The sequence below is a fragment of the Mauremys reevesii genome, linkage group 17, assembly GCF_016161935.1.
Source record: "Mauremys reevesii isolate NIE-2019 linkage group 17, ASM1616193v1, whole genome shotgun sequence".
NCBI classification, from domain to species: Eukaryota; Metazoa; Chordata; order Testudines; family Geoemydidae; genus Mauremys; species Mauremys reevesii.
In genome coordinates this window covers 26,426,823-26,449,625 of record NC_052639.1, presented here as the reverse complement: position 1 = coordinate 26,449,625, position 22,803 = coordinate 26,426,823, and the positions used below count along the sequence as shown (strand labels likewise).

Genomic DNA, 22,803 nt, shown 5'->3' with positions numbered 1-22,803 from the left:
TGCAGGTTTCTCTATCCCATTGTTCCAGGGTCATCCTACTAGATTGCCAGCTGCTTTTCAGCTGCAGTGTGGAGACTGTTTGTGTGTGGGGAGAGACAGTTTGTGTATGTGCTGGGGAAGAGTGAGTGTGTTGAGGTAGGTAGGAGCGGATCATTATTACCCCTACTTGAAAGAGGGAGACGCTCAGGCTGAGAAAGGAAAATTGAATTGTCTTAGGTCACACAGCCAGTCAATGGCTGAATTGGGAATAGGACCCAGAGCCCTGATTGTCAAATTAACCATCGGATTTTGAATTACATACATTGAATGACCTCAAGAAAGTGCTCTCTGATGAGCTCCAGCCCAACAAGTATGCACAGTAATTATTCAGCCAGTGTTTTAGGAGAACTGCAATGTTAGAGAGAATCATGAACTGCTCAGAGAAAATTAATGCAGAGAAGCAGCAAAATCCATCAAACATATAAGTGGTTATGACTTATTTACTTGGTCTTAAAAGAGAACAAAAAGGCCTTGAATCTCCTCCCTGTCATTAGCGCCCTGCTCAGACAATCAGGGTAGAGACTGAGGATGGGAGGCTGAGGGGTCTCACCAGAGAGCTCAAAGGATGGCCCAGGTCACTGGCGGGGATCACTGCCCCAGCGCTACTGCAGCTCCACAGTTTGGGGTGGACCTCCCACAGTGAGAGCTGCCGAGCACTCCCCCGCAACACACACACACACACACACACACACACACACACACACACACACACACACCCACCCTCTCCTGGTGTTAGGAGGGGAACAGGAGAAAGGACAAAAGAAGCAAGAGAGGAAGAGAAAGGAGGGATGGATGGAGGAAAAGGTGAAACAAAAAGGACAAACCCTAATGTCCTCAGTGATTCTAAGGGACAAGATCCCAGGTTTGGAATAAAATTCTGCCTCCTTAAGATCATGTTTTCCATGAATTCAACTGTCACCAGATGGATCAGACTGAACAGTTTCAAACCTCGAGGAGGCTCTTACCTTCTAAACAGGGTCGGCTGTTTTCAAGTAAAATCACTAAAAGGGAAGGAAAAAACTCGAAAGAGGTTCCTCCTGGCGCTCAGGTACGGGAACCCCAATACTCCCCCAGTCCTCAAAGAGAGACCTGGAGAAGGAGACTTTTACATGGTTGTTAAGCCACGATGGCTCTTTTTTAGTTCTTTTACTGTGTTTCTTAATTTGGGGTATACATTGAAGTTGGGCCTCTATTATGGTGTCTTTAAAAAGGGCCCATACAACTTGCAGGGATTTCATTTTAGTCACTCTACCTTTTAACTTTTGTTTAACTTTTGTTTAACTAACCATCTGCTTCCTCACCATGGGGAACAGGGGCAGAAAATGCTTTTTAAAAAGCCTTTTGAAAAGTAAAAAGTAAAACAAGCCAAGCAACCCCCTCCCTTGCTTTGTGCTGGGTGCCCAGCTGTGGGCTTGTGTGTGTGTGTGGGGGGGAGGCTGGCGGGAGAGGTGTTCTGAGCACACCCGGTCAGGAAGGTGGAGTTGGCCAAAGGGGCAGGTTGAATCTTTAGCAGAGAATTCCTTTCTCCATGGTGTTAGCTAAGCGTTGCTGTTAAATGTCAGCCGACAAATGCAACATTTGAAACAATCCGACTCTAAATCCCCCACCTTCTCAGTTGCTGTAGTTCTCACATCCTCTGCTCTTGTGATGTCACCACATGACATAGTGTCTTATTCCCATAGTGTCCTGTAGGTTAGACAGGAATAAGTTTATGAGGTAAATACTGAAGCATAACTCCATCCCTTCCTCCTTTTGACTTCGGAAAAATAAATCCTGTCGCCTCCCTCAGTCCCAACCCAGCCCCACCGGCGCTGCTGCGGCTTGGAGACAGGTGCCCTCTCAGCTGGCCCTGAGCTGCTGTGGGGAGAGAGGGCTGGAGGGGGCAGTTCTTTCTCCCTGGGGCAACCTGCTCCCCAATCTCCTCATTCCCAGCCCCACCCCAGAGCCCTCACCCCCTGCGCCCCTACCCTCTGCTCCAATGCTGAGACCCTCATCGCTAGCCCCACTCCAGAGCCTGCACCCCCCGCCGGAGCCCTCACATCACTGCGCCCCCACCCCCCCCCCCCCCGAGCCTCTCCCACACTCCAAACCTTTCAGCCTCACCCCTGCCACACACCATCCATGTGCAGAATGAATTTTGTAAGGAGCGCAATATGCAGGTGATGTGTCACACCTCACCTCCATATTTGTGCCCAAAACAAAATTCATTCCACACATGGACATAACAAATTAGAGGAAACACTGCTCCTGACTTTCAGCCTCTCTCTCACATCTTGAATTTCACACATTGAGTGCTCAGAATAAAGTGCCCTCAAGTGAGCTAGAGACCAACAGTGGTTCATAGTAATTATTCAGCAAGTATTTTAGAAGACCTAGGACATTATTGAAAATCAAGACCTGCCAAGAGACAATTAATGGAGAGAAGCAGCAAGATTAATTCCATACATTGGATTGGTTGTGACTTATTTGCCTGATTTGAAAAGAGACCAAACTGACCTGAGTCTCCTTGGTGTCGATAGCCCCCTGCTCAGCCAATCAGCACTGAGACTCTGAGAGGCAGGAGGCTGAGGGGTCTCACCAGATGTCCCAAAGGACGGCCCAGGACACTATCAGAGGGGATCACTCTCAGACCCAGACCCACCTCTTGGTGAGGACCTCCCGCAATGAGAGCAATACCCCTCCCCTGCCCGCACTCCAGACCCGTCCCTCCTAGGTAGAGAGAGGGAAGCTGGAAAAGGGAAAAAAGAAGCAAGAGAAGAGGAGAAAGGAGGGAGGAAAGAGGAAAAGGGAAACCAAAAAGGATACACCCCAATGTCCCCAGGGATTCCAACCATCAAAACCTAGGGAGGAAATCAAATTCTGCCACCTGAAGCCAGCGCTGTCTGTGCCTAGAATGCTGCCTGCGCCAGGTGGATCAGACGGAACAGGTTCCAAACCTCTCTGAGCCTCTTACCTCCTCAAAGGGAAGTTTGTTTTCGGCACAATCAGTGGTAGGAAAGGAGAAAACTCCACAGAGGTTCCTCCTCATGCTCACAACTCTGAATCCTAATTCTCTCTCAGCCCTCGAGGAGAGACCTCGCGAAGGTGACTTGCGGCAGCAAAGCCGGGAGGTCTCAGAGACTGGCCTGGCCCTGCCCCTCTGTCCTGCCCGGCTGATGTCGGGATCTCTTTGTGAGGTCACCCCCTCGCAACACCTTTGCCCAATAGGCCGAGTTCCTGCAAAAGGCCTTTGTGATTTCACTGCCACACCCACCCCTCCCCTCAAAGCTGATGTCCTGCCCCTGGCCAGACTCGTTGGGTGTTTGAGTTGTTTCCCCTGGATCTGGGGTTGCCAACTTTCTGACCCCACAAAACCGAACACCCTCATCCTGCCCCTTCACCGAGGTCCCGGCCCACTCAATCCATCTCCCTCCGTTGCTCGCTCTCCCCCACGCTCACTCACTCACTCGTTTTCACCGGGCTGAGGAGGACTGGGGAGGGTCCCTTTTCAACTGGGTGTTGTCGGTTCAGACCTGGGAAGGAGGCTGCCTGCCAAACACCTTTGAGAGGCGCCATCCCTCCTGTCAGAAAATCATCTCCCTCCTTCAGTTCAATTACGGCCTGAATTGTTCCTTATCCTGGCAGAGCCGGAGGATTGAAAGCAGCAACGTCAAACCCCTGTGCAGCTAGCAGGAATGGACACAGACACTCCCTTGTATCTCAACAGATATTTAGTTTTACTCTTGGTAAACTACAAGGCTAAAGGGACAGGCAGTGGCACCAGATCTAAGGAATGAAACACAACACAATCATCATCATTATGCCCATCGCTGCCCCTTTATTCTTCCACTGTCTCTCTCCCACCACCGTCGCCCTCTCCCAGTTCAGTGACAGTGCCACACTCATGCTTCCGACACACAAAGACTCACACACACACCTTGCACGCAAAACCTCACCAAGGAGTCAGATGCACCTGTTGGTTCCCTGCACCCCTGCTGTACAGAATCCAATCACAAGGAGAGCTGGCGGGGAGCCTGGGGCTGGAGTATTTAACCTACAGTGACGGCACTCACAGGAAAGATGCTGAACGAGTGCAAGTTAAACATTGGTAGCTCCGGTTCCAGTTCCCTCACAGGTCAGTCCATCCCTCCAGGAAAGGGGCACATCTGAATTCCCAGCTGGCTCAGTCTAGCTGCGTAGTTCTTGTTTACACCCAGTCAGGTCTGAGGCCTGTTCCGCACCCTGTGTTTGAGGAGACCGTCATAACCGACTCTCTGCAATAGCAAAAGCAGGAGACCGTGTTACTGCTCCTGCCCCAGCACAGACAGACAACGAGGGAAATGGTCCTTGTTGGAGGGTGGGGCTCCCTGCCCTTGGCCAAAGACCAGCACCTCCCTTTGCCCTTTGTCACTCGTGAAGCTTTTCTTTCAGCAGCGAGCCCTAGAGCTCAGTTGCTGGAGCGCTGCGTTTGTCACTGACGGTCGGGGAGCTGCAACATCACTGGGCTCTTCTACCAGCAAGTCCAATGAAAGGGCTGATTTCCTCATGTGACAATCCTGGGCTTGTCTGAGGGGGTGTCCACACTGCACACTGAGCCTGTCTTTGCGTGGCCTGGGCTTGGTGACTTGTATTGCCAAGCTGGTGTTTGAGCATCCAGACGGCAGTGGAAACTCAGGCCTCAGGCTGTGTCCATCCCACTAGACCCCCACTAAATCGACCCTGGTGCATCGATCGCAGAAGACAGCCTCACAGCTGTGCTGCGCATCCACCCTGCACTGCTCAGCCCCGAGTCAGAAATTCAGCCCCTGTGGGATGTGTCACCCTCCACAGCTGAAGATGCTCCCCGAGTCCCCAGTGATTTCTGCGATAACTTGTCTCCAGCCTGTTTGGGTCCATACGCTCCCCGCGGGGAGGCTGTGCGTGGTCTAGTGACAAGCTCTGGTTGCTCAGGCCTGTCAGGGAAGGCGAGCTCCGGGGAACATTGAGACTCCAGAGATCCCTCAGTGGAAGCACAGACGGTGGGTATAATAGGCGGGGAGGCTAAGCCTCCCCTGGCACAGCCACTGCCAACCAGGCCCTGGATGCCTGGGCCCCAGTGCCCAGCCTGTGCTCTATCTCTTCCTGTATCTGCTTCACCCCTTCTCCCAACCCCATCTGCCCACCGCTGCCTGGCTGAGTCCCCCCTCTCCTCCACTGCACCCCCCTCTCTGGGGTCCCTGCTGCTCACCGTCTGCCTCCTCTCCTCCACCCCCTCCCCCGCTGACCCATGGGTCAGTCCTGGGGCCGATTTATTCAACATCTTCATTAATGATCTGGATGATGGGATGGATTGCACCCTCAGCAAGTTCGCAGATGACACTAAGCTGGGGGGAGGGGTAGATATGCTGGAGGGTTGGGATAGGGTCCAGAGTGACCTACACAAATTACAGGATTGGGCCAAAAAAAATCTGATGAGGTTCAAGAAGGACAAGTGCAGAGTCCTGCACTTAGGACGGAAGAATCCCATGCACTGCTACAGGCTGGGGACCGACTGGCTAAGCGGCAGTTCTGTGGAAAGTGACGTGAGGATTACAGTGGATGCTAACTCATATCAAGCTTCTCAGTGTGCCCTTGTTGCCAAGAAGGCTAACGGCATATTGGGCTGCATTAGTAGGAGCATTGCCGGCAGCTCGAGGGAGGTGATTTTTTCCCCTCTATTCAACACTGATGAGGCCAAATCTGGAGTATTGTGTCTGTTTTGGGCCCCCCACTACAGAAAGGATGTGGAAAAATTGGAGACAGTCCAGCAGAGGGCAAGGAAAATGATTAGGGGGTTGGGGCAGATGATGTATGAGGAGAGGCTGAGGGAACTGGGCTTATTTAGTTTACAGAAGAGAAGAGTGAGGCGGGATTTGATAGCAGCCTTCAACTACCTGAAGGGGGGTTCCAAAGAGAATGGAGCTTGGCTGTGCTCAGTGGTGGCAGATGACAGAACAAGGAGCTATGATCTCAAGTTGCAGTGGGGGAGGTCTAGGTTGGATATTAGGAAACACTATTTCACTAGGAGGGTGGTGAAGCACTGGAATGGGTTCCCTAGGGAGGTGGTGGAATCTCCATCCTTAGAGGTTTTTAAGGCCCAGCTCGACAAAGCCCTGGCTGGGATGATTTTAGTTGGTGTTGGTCCTGCCATGAGCAGGGGGTTGGACTAGATGACCTCCTGAGATCCCGACTATCAGTCCTTTGTCCATCCCCTCAGTAGGCACCAACTTCCCCTCTGGCCAGTGGTGCTCAACTCCGCTCTGCCCCAGGCCCCTCCCCCACTCCACCTCTTCCCCAAAGCACCACCCCACCTTTTCCCTTGTCTGCCCCGCCGCACCCCCAAATCAAACCTTTCCTCTGCCCCCTCTCTTCCTAACCCTGTTCCACCCCCACCCCACTTCTATCCCACCCCTTCCCACAACCCCCACCCCGCCTCTTCTCCATCTCCTCCCCCAAGTATACCATCTCCCCCTCCACCCCGACCCTCCTGGAGCATCCTGAGTTCCATGAAAGAGCTGTTTTGTGGTGGGCAGGAATTGCTGGGAGGGAGCAGGAGGAGTTGCTCACTGGGGCCACTTGCATGCGAGACGCACTGCAGGCAGGCAGAGCTTGGCTGCCAGTGGGTGCTAAGCACCCACTAATTTTTCCTTGTGGGTGCTTCACGCCCAGAGCACCCGTGCAATTGGAGTCTATAATCCCCCTCCTCCAAATCAAAATTCCTAGAGATGTTGGGTGAGTCTCTCGCTGTTGTTAAGGTTATGAACTCTTCTGTGTCCGTGTCTCTCTGGGTGCATGTCCAGGGGTGTTTATGGTTAAGTTTATTGTGATGTCATGTATCCCAACTGCAAAGAATGTTCTGCTTCAGCATTCTTGCCCTGCCTTCAGTCTGCCAACTGGCTTGGTTGACAACGGCTGGTGACCCAAGGAGCTGCTGATAGACGCGGACTAGCCATCTCTGAACAACTTCTTGAATCAGCTATTTCCACAGGTGTTCGAAAGAAGATGAGTTTTTACAGAAGGTAATTCCCAGATTCTGTTCCTGCTCCTTAGATCGCACATGACAGGTTGGTGCCTCCTTCTCCTAGCCCAGGGGTGGCCAACCTGTGGCTCCGGAGCCGCATGCGGCTCTTCAGAGGTTACTATGCAGCTCCTTGCATAGGCGCTGACTCCCAGGCTGGAGCTACAGATGCTGACGTTCCAATACGCTGTGGGGTGCTCACTGCTCAACCCCCGGCTCTGCCCCAGCTCCTGCCACCACCCCACCCCATCCCCCCAGGCCCCAAGCCCCCCGCCTGCCAAGCCCACGATACACCCCCCACCCCACCACAGCCTCCTGCGCACTGCCAAACAGCTGATTGCAGCGGGCGGGAGGAGTGGGGAGGGAGGGGGAGGCGCTGATTGGGGGGGCTGCCGGTGGGAGGGAGATGCCGGGGGCTGGGGCGGTAGTGGATGAGGGCTGCTGACATATGACTGTGGCTCTTTGGCAATGTTCACTGGTAAATTCTGGCTCCTTCTCAGGCTCAGGTCGGCCACCCGCGTCCTAGGGACTGGTGGGGGCCAGGGTTGCAACAGTCAGGTCTCAACGTTCCGTTTTGATTTGAACGTCGGCATCTTTCAGCTCCCTCCTGCGCCAGCCTCTCACCTTCTCTGGAGGCAGATTTCCACTGTTTTAACTTTCAGCAGACGAGTGGGGGTGAATTTCCAGGGTATCACCTAAAGGGAAGATAACAAAACTGGTGTAGAATTTAGACTGATATCTCCATAAATAGTATTTCCTCTGGAGTTGCCCCAATGCACTCCTTGCCTTCCCGTTGGGAATAGAAACCTTTTGTCTCATGTAATGATTGTCTAATGTAGGTGTATTGTTCATTCCCTCTGGGGCACTGGCTACTGTCTGAACACAGGATAATGGGCTAGATGGACCTTTGGTTGGACCCAGGATGGGTGGTCTTGGGTTGGTTATGTTCTCGGTTGTATGAACCAGTCCTGGCTATTAGAGGAGCAGATGGCTTCAAAAGACCGGTCTCCTGGACCTGTGAATCCTGGGCAAACTAATTCCCTTCCTTTAGAGAATGACAGAAAAACCCATTTCCTCCTTCTTTCTATTCCAGGCTTCATTCCTTTTTCCAAAGACTCGTCTCTAGGGAGCACAGAGAGATCCATGTGCACAAAGTGCTTGTCCAACCTGTAGCAATGGAGGCATGCTCTGACTTTAGCCAGCAAGAACAAGCCTTGCCAGAGAAGCCCCAGAGAAGGAAATGTTCATGGTCCATCCTGTCAGGCATGAAGAGACTCTGTGTCTGTAGCCAATCTGACACCTCGATGGCAGGCAGGGATGAGGAGAGAACAATTTCCTCACAAAGAAGGTGGAGGCACTTGTCCCGGAAGAAGATAGCAGCTGAGAACCAGGTGGAGTCAGAGGAGGTGAAGCTGCAGGAGGATACAGGGAAAGTTGAACTGGATCCTACAGGTGAGGATTCAATCCACATGGTTAGCGAGGAGCATGTGAGGAATACTCACACCAGTCACCCTACAAGCCTTACACATCAGGGCCTTCTCACGGGACAGTGATGGGTACCTCAGACTCTGGAATCCATTTAGTACCAGATCCCCTTGTCGAGGGTGGACGAGGTCCATCGCTGAGGTGGGGAGAGCTGAGTGTGTCAGGTCACCCCCCTCTGGGGGTCTGGCACTGTGGGGTGGGGAGTACTAACATTGCTCCGGGCTGTAAGGAGAACAGAGAGGCTGGACGTTGTAGGAAATCATTTCTTGTCTCCTGGATCGGGTCCATTTCATCAGTAAAATGCTCCAGAGGTCCCAGCTGGGAACCGTACCAGAGCTGAGCCATTACTTCTTGGGGGGTTAAATGCAAATGAGGCCCATTGCCCATCGCTGACAGGGAAGGTGTGCAAGGGGAGGGGACGAGTAGAAAACACCATGGAAAAGAAACTTGCCCCCAGGTCCGAGGAAGCCTCGTGTGGTAAAAGCCCCCAGCAAAGATCCATGAGATCGGAGTTCTCTGCTTAGCTGCCAACAACCTTCAGTCTGACCCTGGGCAATTCACTTCAGGGCTCTGGGCCCGACCTCCATCCTCTGTAAAGCAGGGATACTACATGGAAAAGGGAAATGTTACAAATGTTTCTTTCTGCTCCAGGGATGAAGAAGGAGGCGTCGGAGTCGCAGGGGAAGTGGGAAAAAGGGAGCCCAGAAGAGCAGGAAGAAGAGCGCACTCCCACCCCCTCATTACCAAGCAGCTCCCATATGACCATGGTAATGACGCTTTGTGACTGTGCTATTGGAAAGCCTCCCCTGCTGGGTGTATTAATATCTCCCGGAGCTGGGATCTCTGACAGGAGACCTACCTGCCCCTTGCTCAGGGAGCTGAAAGGAAACACTCTTCAAGTGTGATCGACTCCAGCCAGTCTTTACGAGTTTGTCTGGGTTGCTTGAACGAGGCCCAGGTTGACAAAGGGGTTCAGGCACCTCAGGAAGTTCAGAGGTGCTTAGTGGGATTCGCAGAAGTGCCTGACTCAGGTGCCTGATTCTGATGCACTCTCCATGGGACACAGGCACTGCTGAAAATCCTACCAGGCCCCTCCCTGCACTTGTAGGGGTAACCCACACACCTGCTGGGTGGGGTGTTCTGGCCCGTCTAGTGGCACCAGGACCACTTAGAGACAGAGATCAAAGGAGTCTGCTCTAGAGCCTTAGCTAACAGCCGGTTGGGTTTTAGCTGCTGCGGGAGAGGCTCCTGCACTAAACTCCAGAAATCCCAGGTTGGATCCCCTCTGCCAGGAGTATCTATGCGAGTGGGTCGCTCTGGTGTGCTCTACTGCATCCTCAGCTGCTGGCGTCCAGGACAGACGGGGCTAATCCAGCCACGCAGGCCAGCTGCAGTAACACTCAGGAGGTGCCTGAGACACCAGGGCAAAGGCCTTCAGCACCCCAGGCCCTGGGTTTAGGTGACCCTGGAACCAGCCCCCCTGCAGTAACATTGTGCCCAGTGAGTTCTGACCCACGGGGGGCTGGCCCCAGAGGCCCATGGTTTGGGATTCTCCTCAGCCAGGCAGACTTGCTCCTTCAGTCGAAGCTACTTTCTGTCCTGCCGGCGATTCCTGCCTGTTTTGTGGCAGCACCACACGCTGCAGGGTGGGGAAGGAAGAGGCATTTCCGCTTGGGCCCTGTTCTCAGTCCTTTCCTCGCAGACACTGTGGGCTGCTAGAGTTGCTGAGCCAATCTGCTCAGGCGCTCGGGGTGGGATGGGACATGGGGCAGGTTCTGCACTGACCCCTCGGCTGCACTCAACAAGCAACTTGACTGGGCTTTGCAGGCCATTGAGGCTTTCTCAGCAAAAGCTGGGCTTCCTGGGGGGAGGGGCTAGAGAGGGAGGAAATGGGGTGCCCTTGGGGTCCCAGCACCGGCTGAGAGGCTCCCATCTCTTCTCAGGCAGGGGGGAGGGGGAAGCGTATGAAAGACTGAGGAAACCTCGGCACCTGTTGAGGTTTGTTAAGAAAAGGGCTCAGCCGGAGTCTCCACGCTCACGGGGCGCTGCCAGCCTCCCGCCGGGACAGACTGTTCCAGGGCAGCTGAGCGATGGAAATACTCAGTCCCGACAGGCTCTGTCCCTCTCATTGCAGACCCCCGGGGAGCAGCTTCCCTCAGCCCAGCTCCAAGCCCTGCTGATGAGAGCCGTGAAGGGTCTGACGACACCCACCCTGGAGCGATTTCAAGCCGCCGAGGAAGAGCTGAGGACCATCGTGTCTCTACACGGAGACAAGATGGAGAGAGTAAGAGACTCCCGCCGTGGGGCAGGGGGATGCTGCGCAGAGAGGGGGAGGGGAGAATTTCCTCTCCTAGGAAACCGTTCCTGGGACACACGGGCATGGTGCTGTGAAGGGTGGCTGAGCCCCTTTCCCTTCATCGCTTGGCCGCGGGGATCCGCGGCGTGAGGTGTTTGACCTGTTCTCTGCCCGCTGGAGCTCTGACACGTCCCTGAGGACAGCCCAGCCCCACTGAAGGGGAGCGATAGCCCCAGCCCTGGCAGCGCAGCACTTACCTAGTCTGCCCAGGGGCCTCCATATTGGGCTCCAGGAGCAGACGTGGTTTCCTCAGACATGCTGTGGGGCCTTGTTTTTCCAGCTGAGGGATCAGGAGAATTTGGCTTTGCACTTTTCTCTCTGTCTCTCCCAAGCTCTGATCCTGCTGCCCATCCCCACAGGATCTGAGTGCCTCCCCCGAGAATTAGACTGGCCTAGGGAGGTTTCTGGCAGACTTCATTTCTACATCCCCTGGGTAGGAGGCTCTCAGAGTCATTATTCCCCCTGATTAATGAAGCTCCACCACCCTCCTGGGAGGTAGGAATTCAACCCGTTTGACACCTGGGGAAACTGAAGCCCAGAGAGCTCCTTGAGTTGCCCAAGCCTGCGCAGGTGGGGTTATCGAGAAAGGAATCAGGGTTCACGTTCCCTACAGTCCTTTAACTGTTGCCTTCAATCGCTCGGCCTGGAAATAGGTGACATTCCTGCCCTTCCCCAGATACCGCCTGCCCATGGCGCCTAAGTGCAGACTTATTCCCTTCCTGGGCTTTGGCTTTCCTGGAAACTCGGAGACTCATAAACAAACAGAATCCTGAGCCTGAGCTTCCTCCCCAAACCTGCCTGTTCCTGGGGTTTCCTGCAGGTCGTCCCTGTCTTTGTCCGAGTTCCCTGTTTCCAGCAGGTCCGAGGGGGAAGATAACAAATGGCCCCCAATCAGCAGATTGATTTGTGCAGGGCTCTAACTCCTGCTAGCAGAACAGGGCACCAGAATCCAGCCACCCGGGTTGTAGCTCCTGCTCCTTGTTCGAGAGAGGAAAGAGCAATGACCAGTTCCTCATGGAAGAGCCCTAGGGGGCGGCTTGTCCCTTTCGGGTCTGTCTACCTTGTGCTGCAAACTCTGCAGCAGGAGCCGGAAAGCCTGGCCCTACGGACGTGGGCTCCCAGGGCTGGCACTGTGGGGCCAAACGGCAATGCAGCCTCTTCTGGGCTAGGGCTGGAACTGGAGCTCTGAAGCCTGGGGAGGAGGGGGCTTCAGAGCCTGGGCTCCAGCCCAAGTCTCCAGGTCTGCACTGCTGTTCCCAGTGCCATAGCCTGAGCCCGAGGTTAGAGAGCCGGCTTTGAGATTGGTTACGGCAGGTTTTAAAATCCCGCAGTGTAGAGGTTCTCCTTAGGGCTGGGGCCTGGAGCTGGCTAGCCCCGTCCAACTAGCCCTGCCTGCCATCTCTGGGATGGGCTCTGGGGTACATCAGTGGAACCAGCTGGGTCTGGAGCAGCGCTTCTCTACCTGGGACATCCTCAGGGCCAAACAGGTGGTATTGGACGTGCCCCACACAGCACATATGGGGCCCACAATGGAAACTGGGTTGAGAAGCACGGGCCTGGAGGAACTGATTGTGCTAGAAAGATCAGCAGGAAGCTGCAGAGATGGAGGAAAGGCTCCTGCAGGGAAGCCCTTGAGAGCAGGCTGAGAGCAGTTTGCTAAGGCAGGGAAGGCCCTGGGATAGCAGGGGAGTTTGGGCTGTGCCCACGGTAAGGTTTGGGGGAAGTCTTTTGTGTGTGTTTCTGAGCTTTAAGGTACTAAACCAGACCTCAGGAAGGCTGGGGTTCCTGGACTTGTCAAAGCCTCTTTCTTCAGATTATGGAGGAGCCAAGATGGGCAACCGAGGTGAGAGGCGGCTTGCAGGGCTGCCAGGAGGGGTTACCTGGGAGGTTGCCACTCATGGATAAATCCATCCCTCAACTTTCTGGCATTCTTCCAGGTTGGAGACGTCGTGGGACGTATCTTAATCTGGCTGGACAACGTCTGTCATCCCAGAGCCAGAAAAGCAGCACTGAGGGCCACGGCCTTGCTGGCTCGTTCCCACCCCCAGGACGTGGTTCTGAGCTGTGTGGCACACACGCTGTCCTCGGACAGGTAGGGAGCTGCTCTGTTATCACCTCAGGCCATTATTTCTCTTCCTGCTCCTACCGACAGGCCACAGTCCGGGAAGGGTCCGTCGGGCTCACGCAGCTGGAGGGAGTTTCCTGCTGTGCAGAGAGCTGTCCAGGCTCACCAAGAGAAGATGCCCAGGCCCAGCCACTGAGGAGCCAACCCTCCTCCTGCACTCCCCAGGATGGAGACGTGCCAGTTTTCTGGGGAAGTCCAGCACTGTCCTGATTGCTATGGGTCACCCCACTTCCTCTCCCATCCAGTACAGGGGCAATAAATGACTTTGGGGCTCACTCCACATCCCTGGGTCATGAGGTCTGGCTGCTCCCTATTGTGTGAGAGAAGGCAGAGATGGAAAAGGTCCATGAGGTCCATCTGTCCGTCCGCTGGGGACCAGTGCAGGATTGTTACCTGCAGTCAGATCCCTAGTTATTCCATGGCTGAGGAAGTGGTGAAAAAACACACTCATCCTTATGGCACTGCGCAGCAGAGGTAAATCTCTTCAGACAGAAAGTTCCAGCCCTAATTGTTGCTAAATAAATAAATGATCCACACATGACCAGAGCGTAAATGCAGTGCAGCCTGCCTGAGTCTGCAGACAGCCGGCAAGAACAGCTCTGAGATGGGTGAGTGCCTCTTTTCATCTCAATACGTTGTGAACCCTGAGTCCTGCTGGTTATTGCCGATCACTTTGCAGAGCCATCCAGCTGAGGTGTTTATAACACAGTTCCCATGTGCCTAGGGGCTGTGAAATTCAACTGAGGACAGCCCGAGGTCAAAACTCTGGCTTTCCTCAGCATCCTCTGCAATGCAGTTCTGCACTGACCATAGACAAATCTGTGTCACATGGGAGAGAGAATTGAAGAGCAGCATGAAAGAAACTGAATTTCTTACCCAGTTCCGTTACCAGAGGAATACAGTGTTGGTTTTCATATTGATTTGAGTGTTTGATTTGTAAACCTTTCAGGTTTGAATTCCTTGAAGCAGCCCCAGTGCTTTCCAGGGTCTGTGCTCAGAAGCTATAGAAACTCGGCAGCGTTGGCACAGAATTTCAGTCAAGCTTCCTGAAGACCTTAAATCCAGGCCATTTGCTCTTGGTTTGTCCAACCTAGTTCTCAGTGTCCCCAGGGCTTGACCACCATGTCCGACCTTCCTCACCAAACTTGGAAGTTAAATGACTGGAAGCCTTTTGGATCTGTCCGCAGTCTTCCTGTGCGGATGCCTGGGGGGACCAGGAGCGGTTAGATCAGCAAGAATGGAGAGAAGAGAGGAGGGGGATTTCAGTACTAGTTTCCTTCCAGCTCTGTCACACGGGGCAGTACAATCTCCCCTGAACCCTCTCCTATCAGGGCATGTTCTGAGTCAGTGTCTGACCCGTCCACCACACTGCAGTAGGATTCAGCTGCTAAGAGACACTTGGCCAAATGCTGGGTCTCAGCAACACCCCCAAATAGCCAGAGGAACTGCACTGAGGTCAGGCAAGTTCCTCGGGACTGAGCCTAGCGTAACAGAGCAGAATGTTGCACAGTCTGGTGGTCACACTGTGCTGGTCACTCGGTGGTCAGATCATGGTCACTGTCCTGGAAACAGCGGTGCTAGCTTCAGGAACAACAACCCATTAGGGGAAAGGAATAAATACAACCTTCTCTGATGGGACTTGCCCTGCCTCAGCCTCCCTGCACCAATCGGTGTCTCCTCTCAGAGACGCCTTTCCTGCCCGCTTTCCAAGCCTCTCCCTGGGGAGGGCAAGAGGTGGCCAAGCAGGGAAGGTCTGACTTCTCTTTCTGAATCTGCAGATGTGCCATTGAGCTGTGGAAGGCCCTGGGGGAAGAACCACAGCTCCCCAGGGAGGTGCTGCAGCAGCTGCTGGACAAGCTCCAGCAGAGACGCCGGGAGGAGAAGAGCAGCAATGTGTCCCTGGCTGTAAGTGAGATTTGAGATGTCACTTTGAGAACCCGCCACCGCAGGGAGGATGGTGCATCTGTGTGTGTGTGGGAGCTTCACCCCTTCTTAGCTTCAGGCCACAGTGAAGCCGACCTGCGTTACCTCGGCATACAGCCGCCACAGCAATGCCATCCCTTGTTTGTGTCTGCACTTTCAGCAGTGCACGTCCTCACCAGAAGTGCTCGTCTCGATTGTACGGTCAGAGTGGGGCATTGTGGGAAGGCTCCTAAAAGCCAGTTGACGTACGTGACGTTGTCTACACTGACACTGAATCGACGTAACTGCATCGACCTGGACTCTCTGCCACTTGTGGAGGTGGAGTTATTAATTTGGCACCAAGGGGCAGTTCTGCTTACAGGAAGGAAATTCCATAGTTAGGGTGATGCAGGGTGAGCGGCCTTGCGTTGACCTAACTCTATAGAGTCATAGAATATCAGAGTTGGAAGGGACCTCAGGAGGTCATCTAGTCCAACCCCCTGCTCAAAGCAGGACCAATCCCCAGACAGATTTTTGCCCCAGATCCCTAAATGGCCTCCTCAAGGATTGAACTCACAACCCTGGGTTTAGCAGGCCAATGCTCAAACCACTGAGCTATCCCTCCCCCACCAAGTGTCAGTGCTTTTATCAGGGCCTGCTGAGCAAATCTGTGGGCCTTTGTCCCAGAACGCAGACAAAACCACACCAGCAGCACATGGGGCCAGGCACCGCAGGATGTCAGCATCACAGGTAGACAGGAGGAAGGGGGACCAGTTCAACTGGATCTGTGGCACAGTTAAGGGCCTCCATCTACATGGGGAAAAGAGCGCCAGAAGACACCTCAGGTGGTGTAAACTGACACAGCTTTGCTCGCTTACACCAACTAAGGATCTGGCCCCACATGCCTGTTACCTGCCACAGTAAAGAATCAAGTATTCAACCGCATTGAGTGATGACACCAACCATCTTAAGAAGTTACAGTGTCACTAACTGGTTACAAACTCATTGAAACTGCAGTGTTGACAGGGCCCATTGGGCAGGGAAGCTCCATGATATCACACTGGATCTATCCTCAGGGAGGCTAGCTCCTGCTGTCCATGCTGTGTGTGCCAGGGCGTGTGCAGCTTTGCCATGCTTGGGGCTGATCTCATTGCCTGACACTGGTATTTTTTTGTCGTTAGCACGAAACAGTCAGTGGAGGCTGTGAAGACTCTTTTCTCCATGCCCGGATACTGGAAGGAATTTGCCAGCATCCAATTTCAGCAGGGCTGGGACATGATAGCCTCACGATATTACTACTCACAAGGTGTTGGCGTGATTGCAAGGTAGGAGCCCAAAGTTTCCATGTGAAATGTTCCTCTGTTCCAGGCTGCCATCTCAGCCCAGCAACTAGAAAGGAACACTCTCTCTCTCCCCCCACTTGATAACCACAAGGGACTTTCTGCTCCATGTTCCAGAGCCATGATCGAGTTTGAGAACCCTCAGCTCCCTGCCGTCTTCAGAGAGGCCGTCACCACTGTTCAAAGGGAGAAGGAGGAGGAGCAGAGAAATATCGCCATGACTTTCTGCACTGAGGTGAGATTCTTTACTTGACAGGCACAAGTGGGCTTTCTGGAGAGCAGCTCTGGCCAGTAAGCTCTGGGCACATTGTCAGCAGCCTACAGCCAGCTAGCTCCTCTCCACACATGGATGGTCGTGGGGCACGGCAAAGAGAGGGAGGGAGAGACAGGGTGAGATCGCTCCTGGCTGGATGTGCCTAGATGGGATCATGTGACAAGAGGAGATGTTTTTCCGGTGCCCCAAGGCCATGCTTCTCTCCTCACCTTTCCCTGGGGTTCTGCTTTTCTTCTGCCACAGGGCAGGGGTCTCTCCATGGCACTCAATGGGGCCTGGAGATTCCCCTTTCCCTGGGGTTTATTTGTGATTTGTGCATAAGAACATTAAAATGGCCGTACTGGGTCAGACCAAAGGTCCATCTAGCCCAGTATCCTGTCTACTGACAGTGGCCAATGCCAGGTACCCCGGGGGAGTGAACCTAACAGTTAATGATCAAGTGATCTCTTTCCTGCCATCCATCTCCATCCTCTGACAAACAGAGACTAGGGACACCATTCTTTACCCATCGTGGCTAATAGCCATTAATGGGCTTAACCTCCATTAAATTATCCAGTTCTCTCTTAAACCCTGTTCTAGTCCTAGCCTTCACAACCTCCTCAGGTAAGGAGTTCCACAAGTTGACTGTGCGCTGTGTGAAGAAGAACTTCCTTTTCTTTGTTTTAAACCTGCTGCCTATTAATTTCATTTGGTGACCCCTAGTTCTCGTATTGTGGGAATAAGTAGATAAGGAAAAGTTATCAACTTTCTCCACATCACTCATAATTTTATATACCTCTATCATATCTTTTTCAAGCTGAAAAGTCCTAGCCTCTTTAATCTCTCCTCATATGGGACCCTCTCCAAACCCCTAATCATTTTAGTTGCCCTTCTCTGAACCTTTGCTAGTGCCAGTATATCTTTTTTGAGATGAGGCGACCACATCTGTACGCAGTATTCAAGATGTGGGCGTACCATGGATTTATATAAGGGCAATAATATATTCGCTGTCTTATTCTCTATCCCCTTTTTAATGATTCCTAACATCCTGTTTGCTTTTTTGACCACCTCTGCACACTGCGTGGACGTCTTCAGAGAACTATCCACGATGACTCCAAGATCTTTTTCCTGATTTGTTGTAGCTAAATTAGCCCCCATCATATTGTATGTATAGTTGGGGTTATTTTTTCCAATGTGCATTACTTTACATTTCTCCACATTAAATTTCATTTGCCATTTTGTTGCCCAATCACTTAGTTTTGTGAGATCTTTTTAAAATTCTTCACAGTCTGCTTTGGTCTTAACTATCTTGAGCAGTTTAGTATCATCTGCAAACTTTGCCACCTCTACTCCTAGTCTAACTTCTGGGAATGAGCCAACTGAAAGAGCAGCAACTGGCTCCCTACACACCGGAGATGTTGTATGGGAGTAAGTGGCCATTTGGTAAAGATGAGTGTCCAGGGAACAGACCCCACAGGAAGACCTCTGCTCCTCAACCCGATGTTGATTTGGCTCTTTCCAGTTTCTCCAGAGTCCTTCCATTGAGACAATACTGACAAAATCAGAGCTCCAGGCGCAGCTCATGGAATGGACCCAAGACAAAAATCCCATTGTACGTCGGCTCAGTCTGCGAGGCCTTGGCAGTATTGTGCTCCAGCCAGAAAGGGTGAGAAGCGTGGATTGCCCGGGGGACCGAGGAAGCCGATGTCTATTGAATCGCTCAGAAATGAGAGCGAGATCCCCACCCAAGCCTTGTTGTTTAACACACAGCACTCGAATGTTGGAGGTGTTTTACTGAGCAAATCAAGGCACGACGTGGTCCCTGCTCCCGTGAGCTGACCCCTGATTGCAGATGTGATGCAATGGGGGAGGCGGGTGAGCAAAGACAAAGGTTACAGTGAGCAGCTGGCACAGAGTGACAGGAGAATGACTTTGTGTCCCGTGGTTTCTCATAGGTTGGAGTGGGATCATCCAGCATATGCCCCAGGCTGTTGCCCAGCATAGTAATGAGCTGCCTTCTTTCCTGCAGGTGCAATTGTTATGGGCCCAGCTGCCGGCGATCATGGACATGTCCTGTGACAGGGATGGAGGGCGTGTCATGGGGGCCATATATAAAGCTGGAGATATCATCTACCTCCTCGACAGGGAGGGGCTTGGCTCCATCTCCCAGGACATTGCAATCAGCCTTCACCCCTTCATTGATGACGTAAGGCTGGGAAACACAGGAGAACCCCATTCCCCTCCTCCGCCTGTCTCTGATGTCCTTGTGTCTCTCTCTCCCCATCCCCTTGCCTCCTGCCCCTCAGCCCTGTCATGAAGCCTCCAAGGGGTGCCCCCGCCATGGGTGGGGAATCTCTTCTCAGCCACCTCCCTGTCAGAGCTCTTCTCCGCAAACCTCAGCCTCAGCGCCATGCTCCCAGCCCCTGCTGCCGACTGGCGATGGGGAGAGGGGCCTGGCTCTGGGCAGACGACCAGCTGTCTGGAGAACACAGGCCCCCAAAGAGGTGGAGATTCCCAGCAGGAAAGTGGTGGGTCGGGAATGGCCCAGCTCTCAGGGGCACTGAAGAGCAAAAGAAGTGCTGTGTTTTATAGCAGCACCTCCCTGCAAGGCTCCAGCAGCTGCTCCTCCCCTTCCCCAGACCGGTCTCCAGCAGCCTTCCCTCCCTCTCCCCTCTCCTTTCCCCAGCACCTCCCACCATCCCTCATGGCAGCAGCTCCTCCCCCCTTTCCTGCTCCTGATCACCCAGGGAGCAGAAGTGAGGGCCAGGCCCCATTACCCATGGGAGGGGAGCCCAGAGAAGCATCTTCAGCCAGCGACCTTGGAGGTCACTCAGCCATCACCTCAAGCCTTGGCTGGGGAAGAAAGAGCCAGAGGAGTGGTGGGGAAACAGAAGGGAATGGGCAGTGGAGAAGGGGAGTGGAGAGAAAGGGGGAAAACAGACTGAGAACGGAGGGACCCAGGGAGCTGGTCAAATGCAGCAGGAATGGGATAAGGATAGAGGCTCCCTATAAATTGCCCGTTGCCCCCGTCTTCACTCCCGACCCTCCCATGGCTAGTGACTCTCCCCCGACACTGCATAGGGTTGGGTTTGGTGTCTTTCCCAGGCTGGGCTGGTGGAGGTGGGAGAAGAACATGGAGAGATTTGCCTCCTCCCTATAGACTCTAGTCAGCTGGGGTGAAACTGGATGCAGGATGCTCTCCAAACAGAAATTGCGTCTAGGACACCATGGGGCTGCACGGCCCTGCACAGTGTCTCAGGCCCTGTTCTGCACAAGATGTCTATGGCGCTGGCCTGGTGGCCTCACTGCTCCCGCGAGCCGAGTCAGTTAACACAGGGGATCCGGAGCACCGTGCGGATTAGGACTCTGTCGCGTTATGCTCTGATCCTGCCTGGCTTTAACCGGGCTTCCCCACTCCCTGTGTGTCATTGCCAGGAGATGGGCAGCGTGCGCTCTGCTGTCATTTTACTGCTTGGCAACGTGGTGAGCAGTGTGAAGGACCCAGACAAACCCATCATGCAGCAGGAAATGATCCACTGCTTGCTCCCGTTGGTGCTGGATCTTGAAGACCAGGATGAGAGTGTGACACTGGTAAGTGCCACGGTCATTATTTCCTTAAGAGCAAAGAGCCAGAATCCCCTGGGGCCCCCACTCCATTAATGGCCAGAGCCCCTTGCCCAAGCAGTGTCTTCTCCTCCCTGCTTCACTCCATGCTGGAGCCCAGTGCCGCATCCATTCTCACAGCACACAGCACAATTGGGAAGAAAAGCCTTCTTCTGGGAAAGAGCCCTGACCCTCTCCTGCAAAGACAGGCCTCAGGCCTTTGGGCTGCTGCATCCAAAGTTTCACAACAAGAAGCAGCAAAAGAAAAGAGAGCACAGATCTGTAACTGCCCCTTCAGTTCAGGGAGCTGATATCTGCCCCCAGCCTTCTGGAAAGTGGGTGCAGCTGCCTTGACTTCTTCCCTGGAGCTCCTGAGAGACCTTCTCCAGGTCCCAGCATTCACCAGACATTGCCCTCTTTTTTGTTGGGCCAACTGGGATGTGGAGGGAAGCCTGATCTGGAGGCCCCTTTCGTCAGACTCTTTGGGATCCAAAAGCTGACTCACGCTCTCATGCAGTCTCTTTGCACCCCCATTTCTCCCCTTTCCCCAAACCCCTACCCCCTCCTCTGACAAGCAACACTGGGAGCCGGTGAGGCAAGGCGTAGCATAGCGGGGCCTGGTCGGTAGAACTGCTGCTGGCCCTCGTGCTGCCCAGGCCTTGTGACCCCAAAGCACAGGGCCCTGGGCAACCACCCCAAACCGTCCAAAGGATGGGACAGCTCTGGCTCTCTCCAGCCAATTCTCAGTTCCCTCTCCTGAGCACACTCCTGTGTACAACAAATGACAGGAATCTCCACTAGCAGGAAAAGCAGGAGAACAAGGGACGGGGAAGGTTCCATGTCCCCCAGACTGTCCCTTTCTCAGTCAGAACCCTCTTGGTCTCATCTTCTGTTGCAGAGATGAACTGACTCTCTTCCGCTGCGCAGTGTTTCTCAGGTGGGCTCAATTGAAGACGCTGTTCCGCAGCATGGCCTGGGATGGCTCCACACAGCTCCGGAAGTGTGCCTGGAAGTGCTTGGCAGGTGAATTCCTTGTGCCTTGAGAGTGGTGAATGGGGACTTGAGGGAGACCTTTCTAACCCCACACCCTGAGTACCAAGGGGATTTTCTGCACCCCTCTCGTTAGCCCGTGAAGTCAGAGGCAGTCCCTTCCAGAGGGTCTGAGGCTTTTTTTGTTTTTGTTTTCCAATCTGACCCCTTTTTCCCTCTGCAAACCTGCCTCAGTGCTGCCTCTGCCTCCTGCTTGTGGGGATTCTGCTCCGTTTGCCTGTGCGGTCGGCACATCGGCTGTGTACCCCGCTGCCGCTGTCTGCGGCCCCCGCTGCACTGCAGGCGCTGTGGAGTTAGAAACTCTGTGACTCCTGCGCTCCCTCTGCAGCTGGCCCTGACCCAAGCCTGAGAGGGTCCGGTTGTTTTCCCACCTGGAGCTGACCCCTGTAGCCAGGTCCCATCCGCTTCGGTGGGGTGGCAGGACTCTATTCCAGGCTCTCTGCTGGTTCATTTCTGCAGGAGTTACAATCCCTTCACATGTTTGAAATTTTTCTCCACAACTGTCAGACCTGCAAACGTTTGTCTTTGAAAATGAAAGCTGAGGTTCTGGAGAACACAATAGTAACTCCAGAGAGGTGCTGCTGTGGCGCATGGGCTCATACTGGCTGTTTCCATGCCCTGGCTCTATGCTTTGGCTTCCCTGGACTAGTCGCTGTGGGAAGAACATGTCATTTGTATATTGTGCGTTTCTTCCTCCTTTCTTCCTAGATGCAGAACAAGAGCCACATCCCCAAATTCCTGTTCCACGCCTTAGAGTACCTGGAAAGCTCACAGACAACAATCAGACATTCTGCAGCCCTGTTCATTGGTAAGCAAAGCGACTTCACTTGAGCTTTTTTGAACTGCTTCCTTCAAAGCCCTTTTCTAGACTGCTGCTCTGTTCCCTCCGACAGCACGAGAATCCTGAAAGTAAGTGTGTGTGGCGCGTATGTGTGTGTGTTGTGCTCGGCACATCGTTCCAGGTGAGCCCCAGTATGGAGCAATGGCGAAGTGCTGGACTCATCAGTGTTTGGGGGGAGGAAGCTGTCCAGTCCCAGCTGCACTCCAGCCGTAGGAATTACGATACCTTTGGCCAGATATCAAGGGATATGCTGGAAAGGGGCCATGACTGGGACACAGTGTCGTGCAGGATTAAAGTGAAGGAGCTGCGGAGTGCCTACTGCAAAGCCCTCGAGGCAAACGGCTGCTCCGGTGCTGCCCCCACGACCTGCCATTTCTACAAAGAGCTGGACGCAATACTTGGGGGCGACCCCACTTCCACTCCAAAGATCACCATGGACAATTCATAACCCAGTTCAACAAAGCAGGAGGAGGAGGAGGAAAGTGGGAGTGAGGGTGCTGAGGAGGAGGGAGACAGCCCAGCATCCCTAGATACATGAAGCCAGGAGGAAGGTAGCTGGTCGAAGCACACGGTGCTTGGGGAAGAACAGACACCAGAGGAGGTGCCCAGTAAGCGGCTTTTGTTTTGGGAAGGAAGTTGTTGGGTGCGGGCTCTTGGGGCGAGGAGGGTTAGCGCTGCATGCATGCCTAGGTGCGGAATAGGGCGTTGATGTGCTCTCTCACATTGTGGTAATCAGCCTCAGTGATCTCTTCCAAGGCCTCATGCAGAAGCTGGGCAATGCGCTTGCACAGGTT

The 22,803-nt window shown here is 53.7% G+C and overlaps 1 protein-coding gene across 5 annotated transcripts in view; it reads left to right on the top strand.

The window, feature by feature from the left end:
- The first annotated feature begins 6,899 nt into the window (after nucleotides 1–6,899).
- Nucleotides 6,900–22,803, top strand: part of LOC120385155 — a 572,769-nt gene continuing 556,865 nt past the window's right edge. Inside the window, exons 1-9 of one of the 5 annotated variants that reach the window (XR_005589302.1) lie at nucleotides 6,900–7,055; nucleotides 8,148–8,506; nucleotides 9,191–9,306; nucleotides 10,674–10,823; nucleotides 12,833–12,987; nucleotides 14,799–14,925; nucleotides 16,104–16,247; nucleotides 16,380–16,497; nucleotides 18,545–18,678. Coding sequence is in view for 1 of the 5 variants with exons in the window: in XM_039504279.1 (XP_039360213.1) it covers nucleotides 7,039–7,055; nucleotides 8,148–8,506; nucleotides 9,191–9,306; nucleotides 10,674–10,823; nucleotides 12,833–12,987; nucleotides 14,799–14,925; nucleotides 16,104–16,247 (1,068 nt within the window). In the remaining 4 variants the exon portion in view is untranslated. Of the gene's footprint in view, nucleotides 7,056–8,147; nucleotides 8,507–9,190; nucleotides 9,307–10,673; nucleotides 10,824–12,832; nucleotides 12,988–14,798; nucleotides 14,926–16,103; nucleotides 16,248–16,379; nucleotides 16,498–18,037; nucleotides 18,182–18,544; nucleotides 18,722–19,950; nucleotides 20,107–21,016; nucleotides 21,142–21,876; nucleotides 21,938–22,803 lie in introns of those variants that run through there. The other 4 variants (XR_005589303.1, XR_005589305.1, XR_005589306.1 and 1 more) reach the window with 4 other exon arrangements.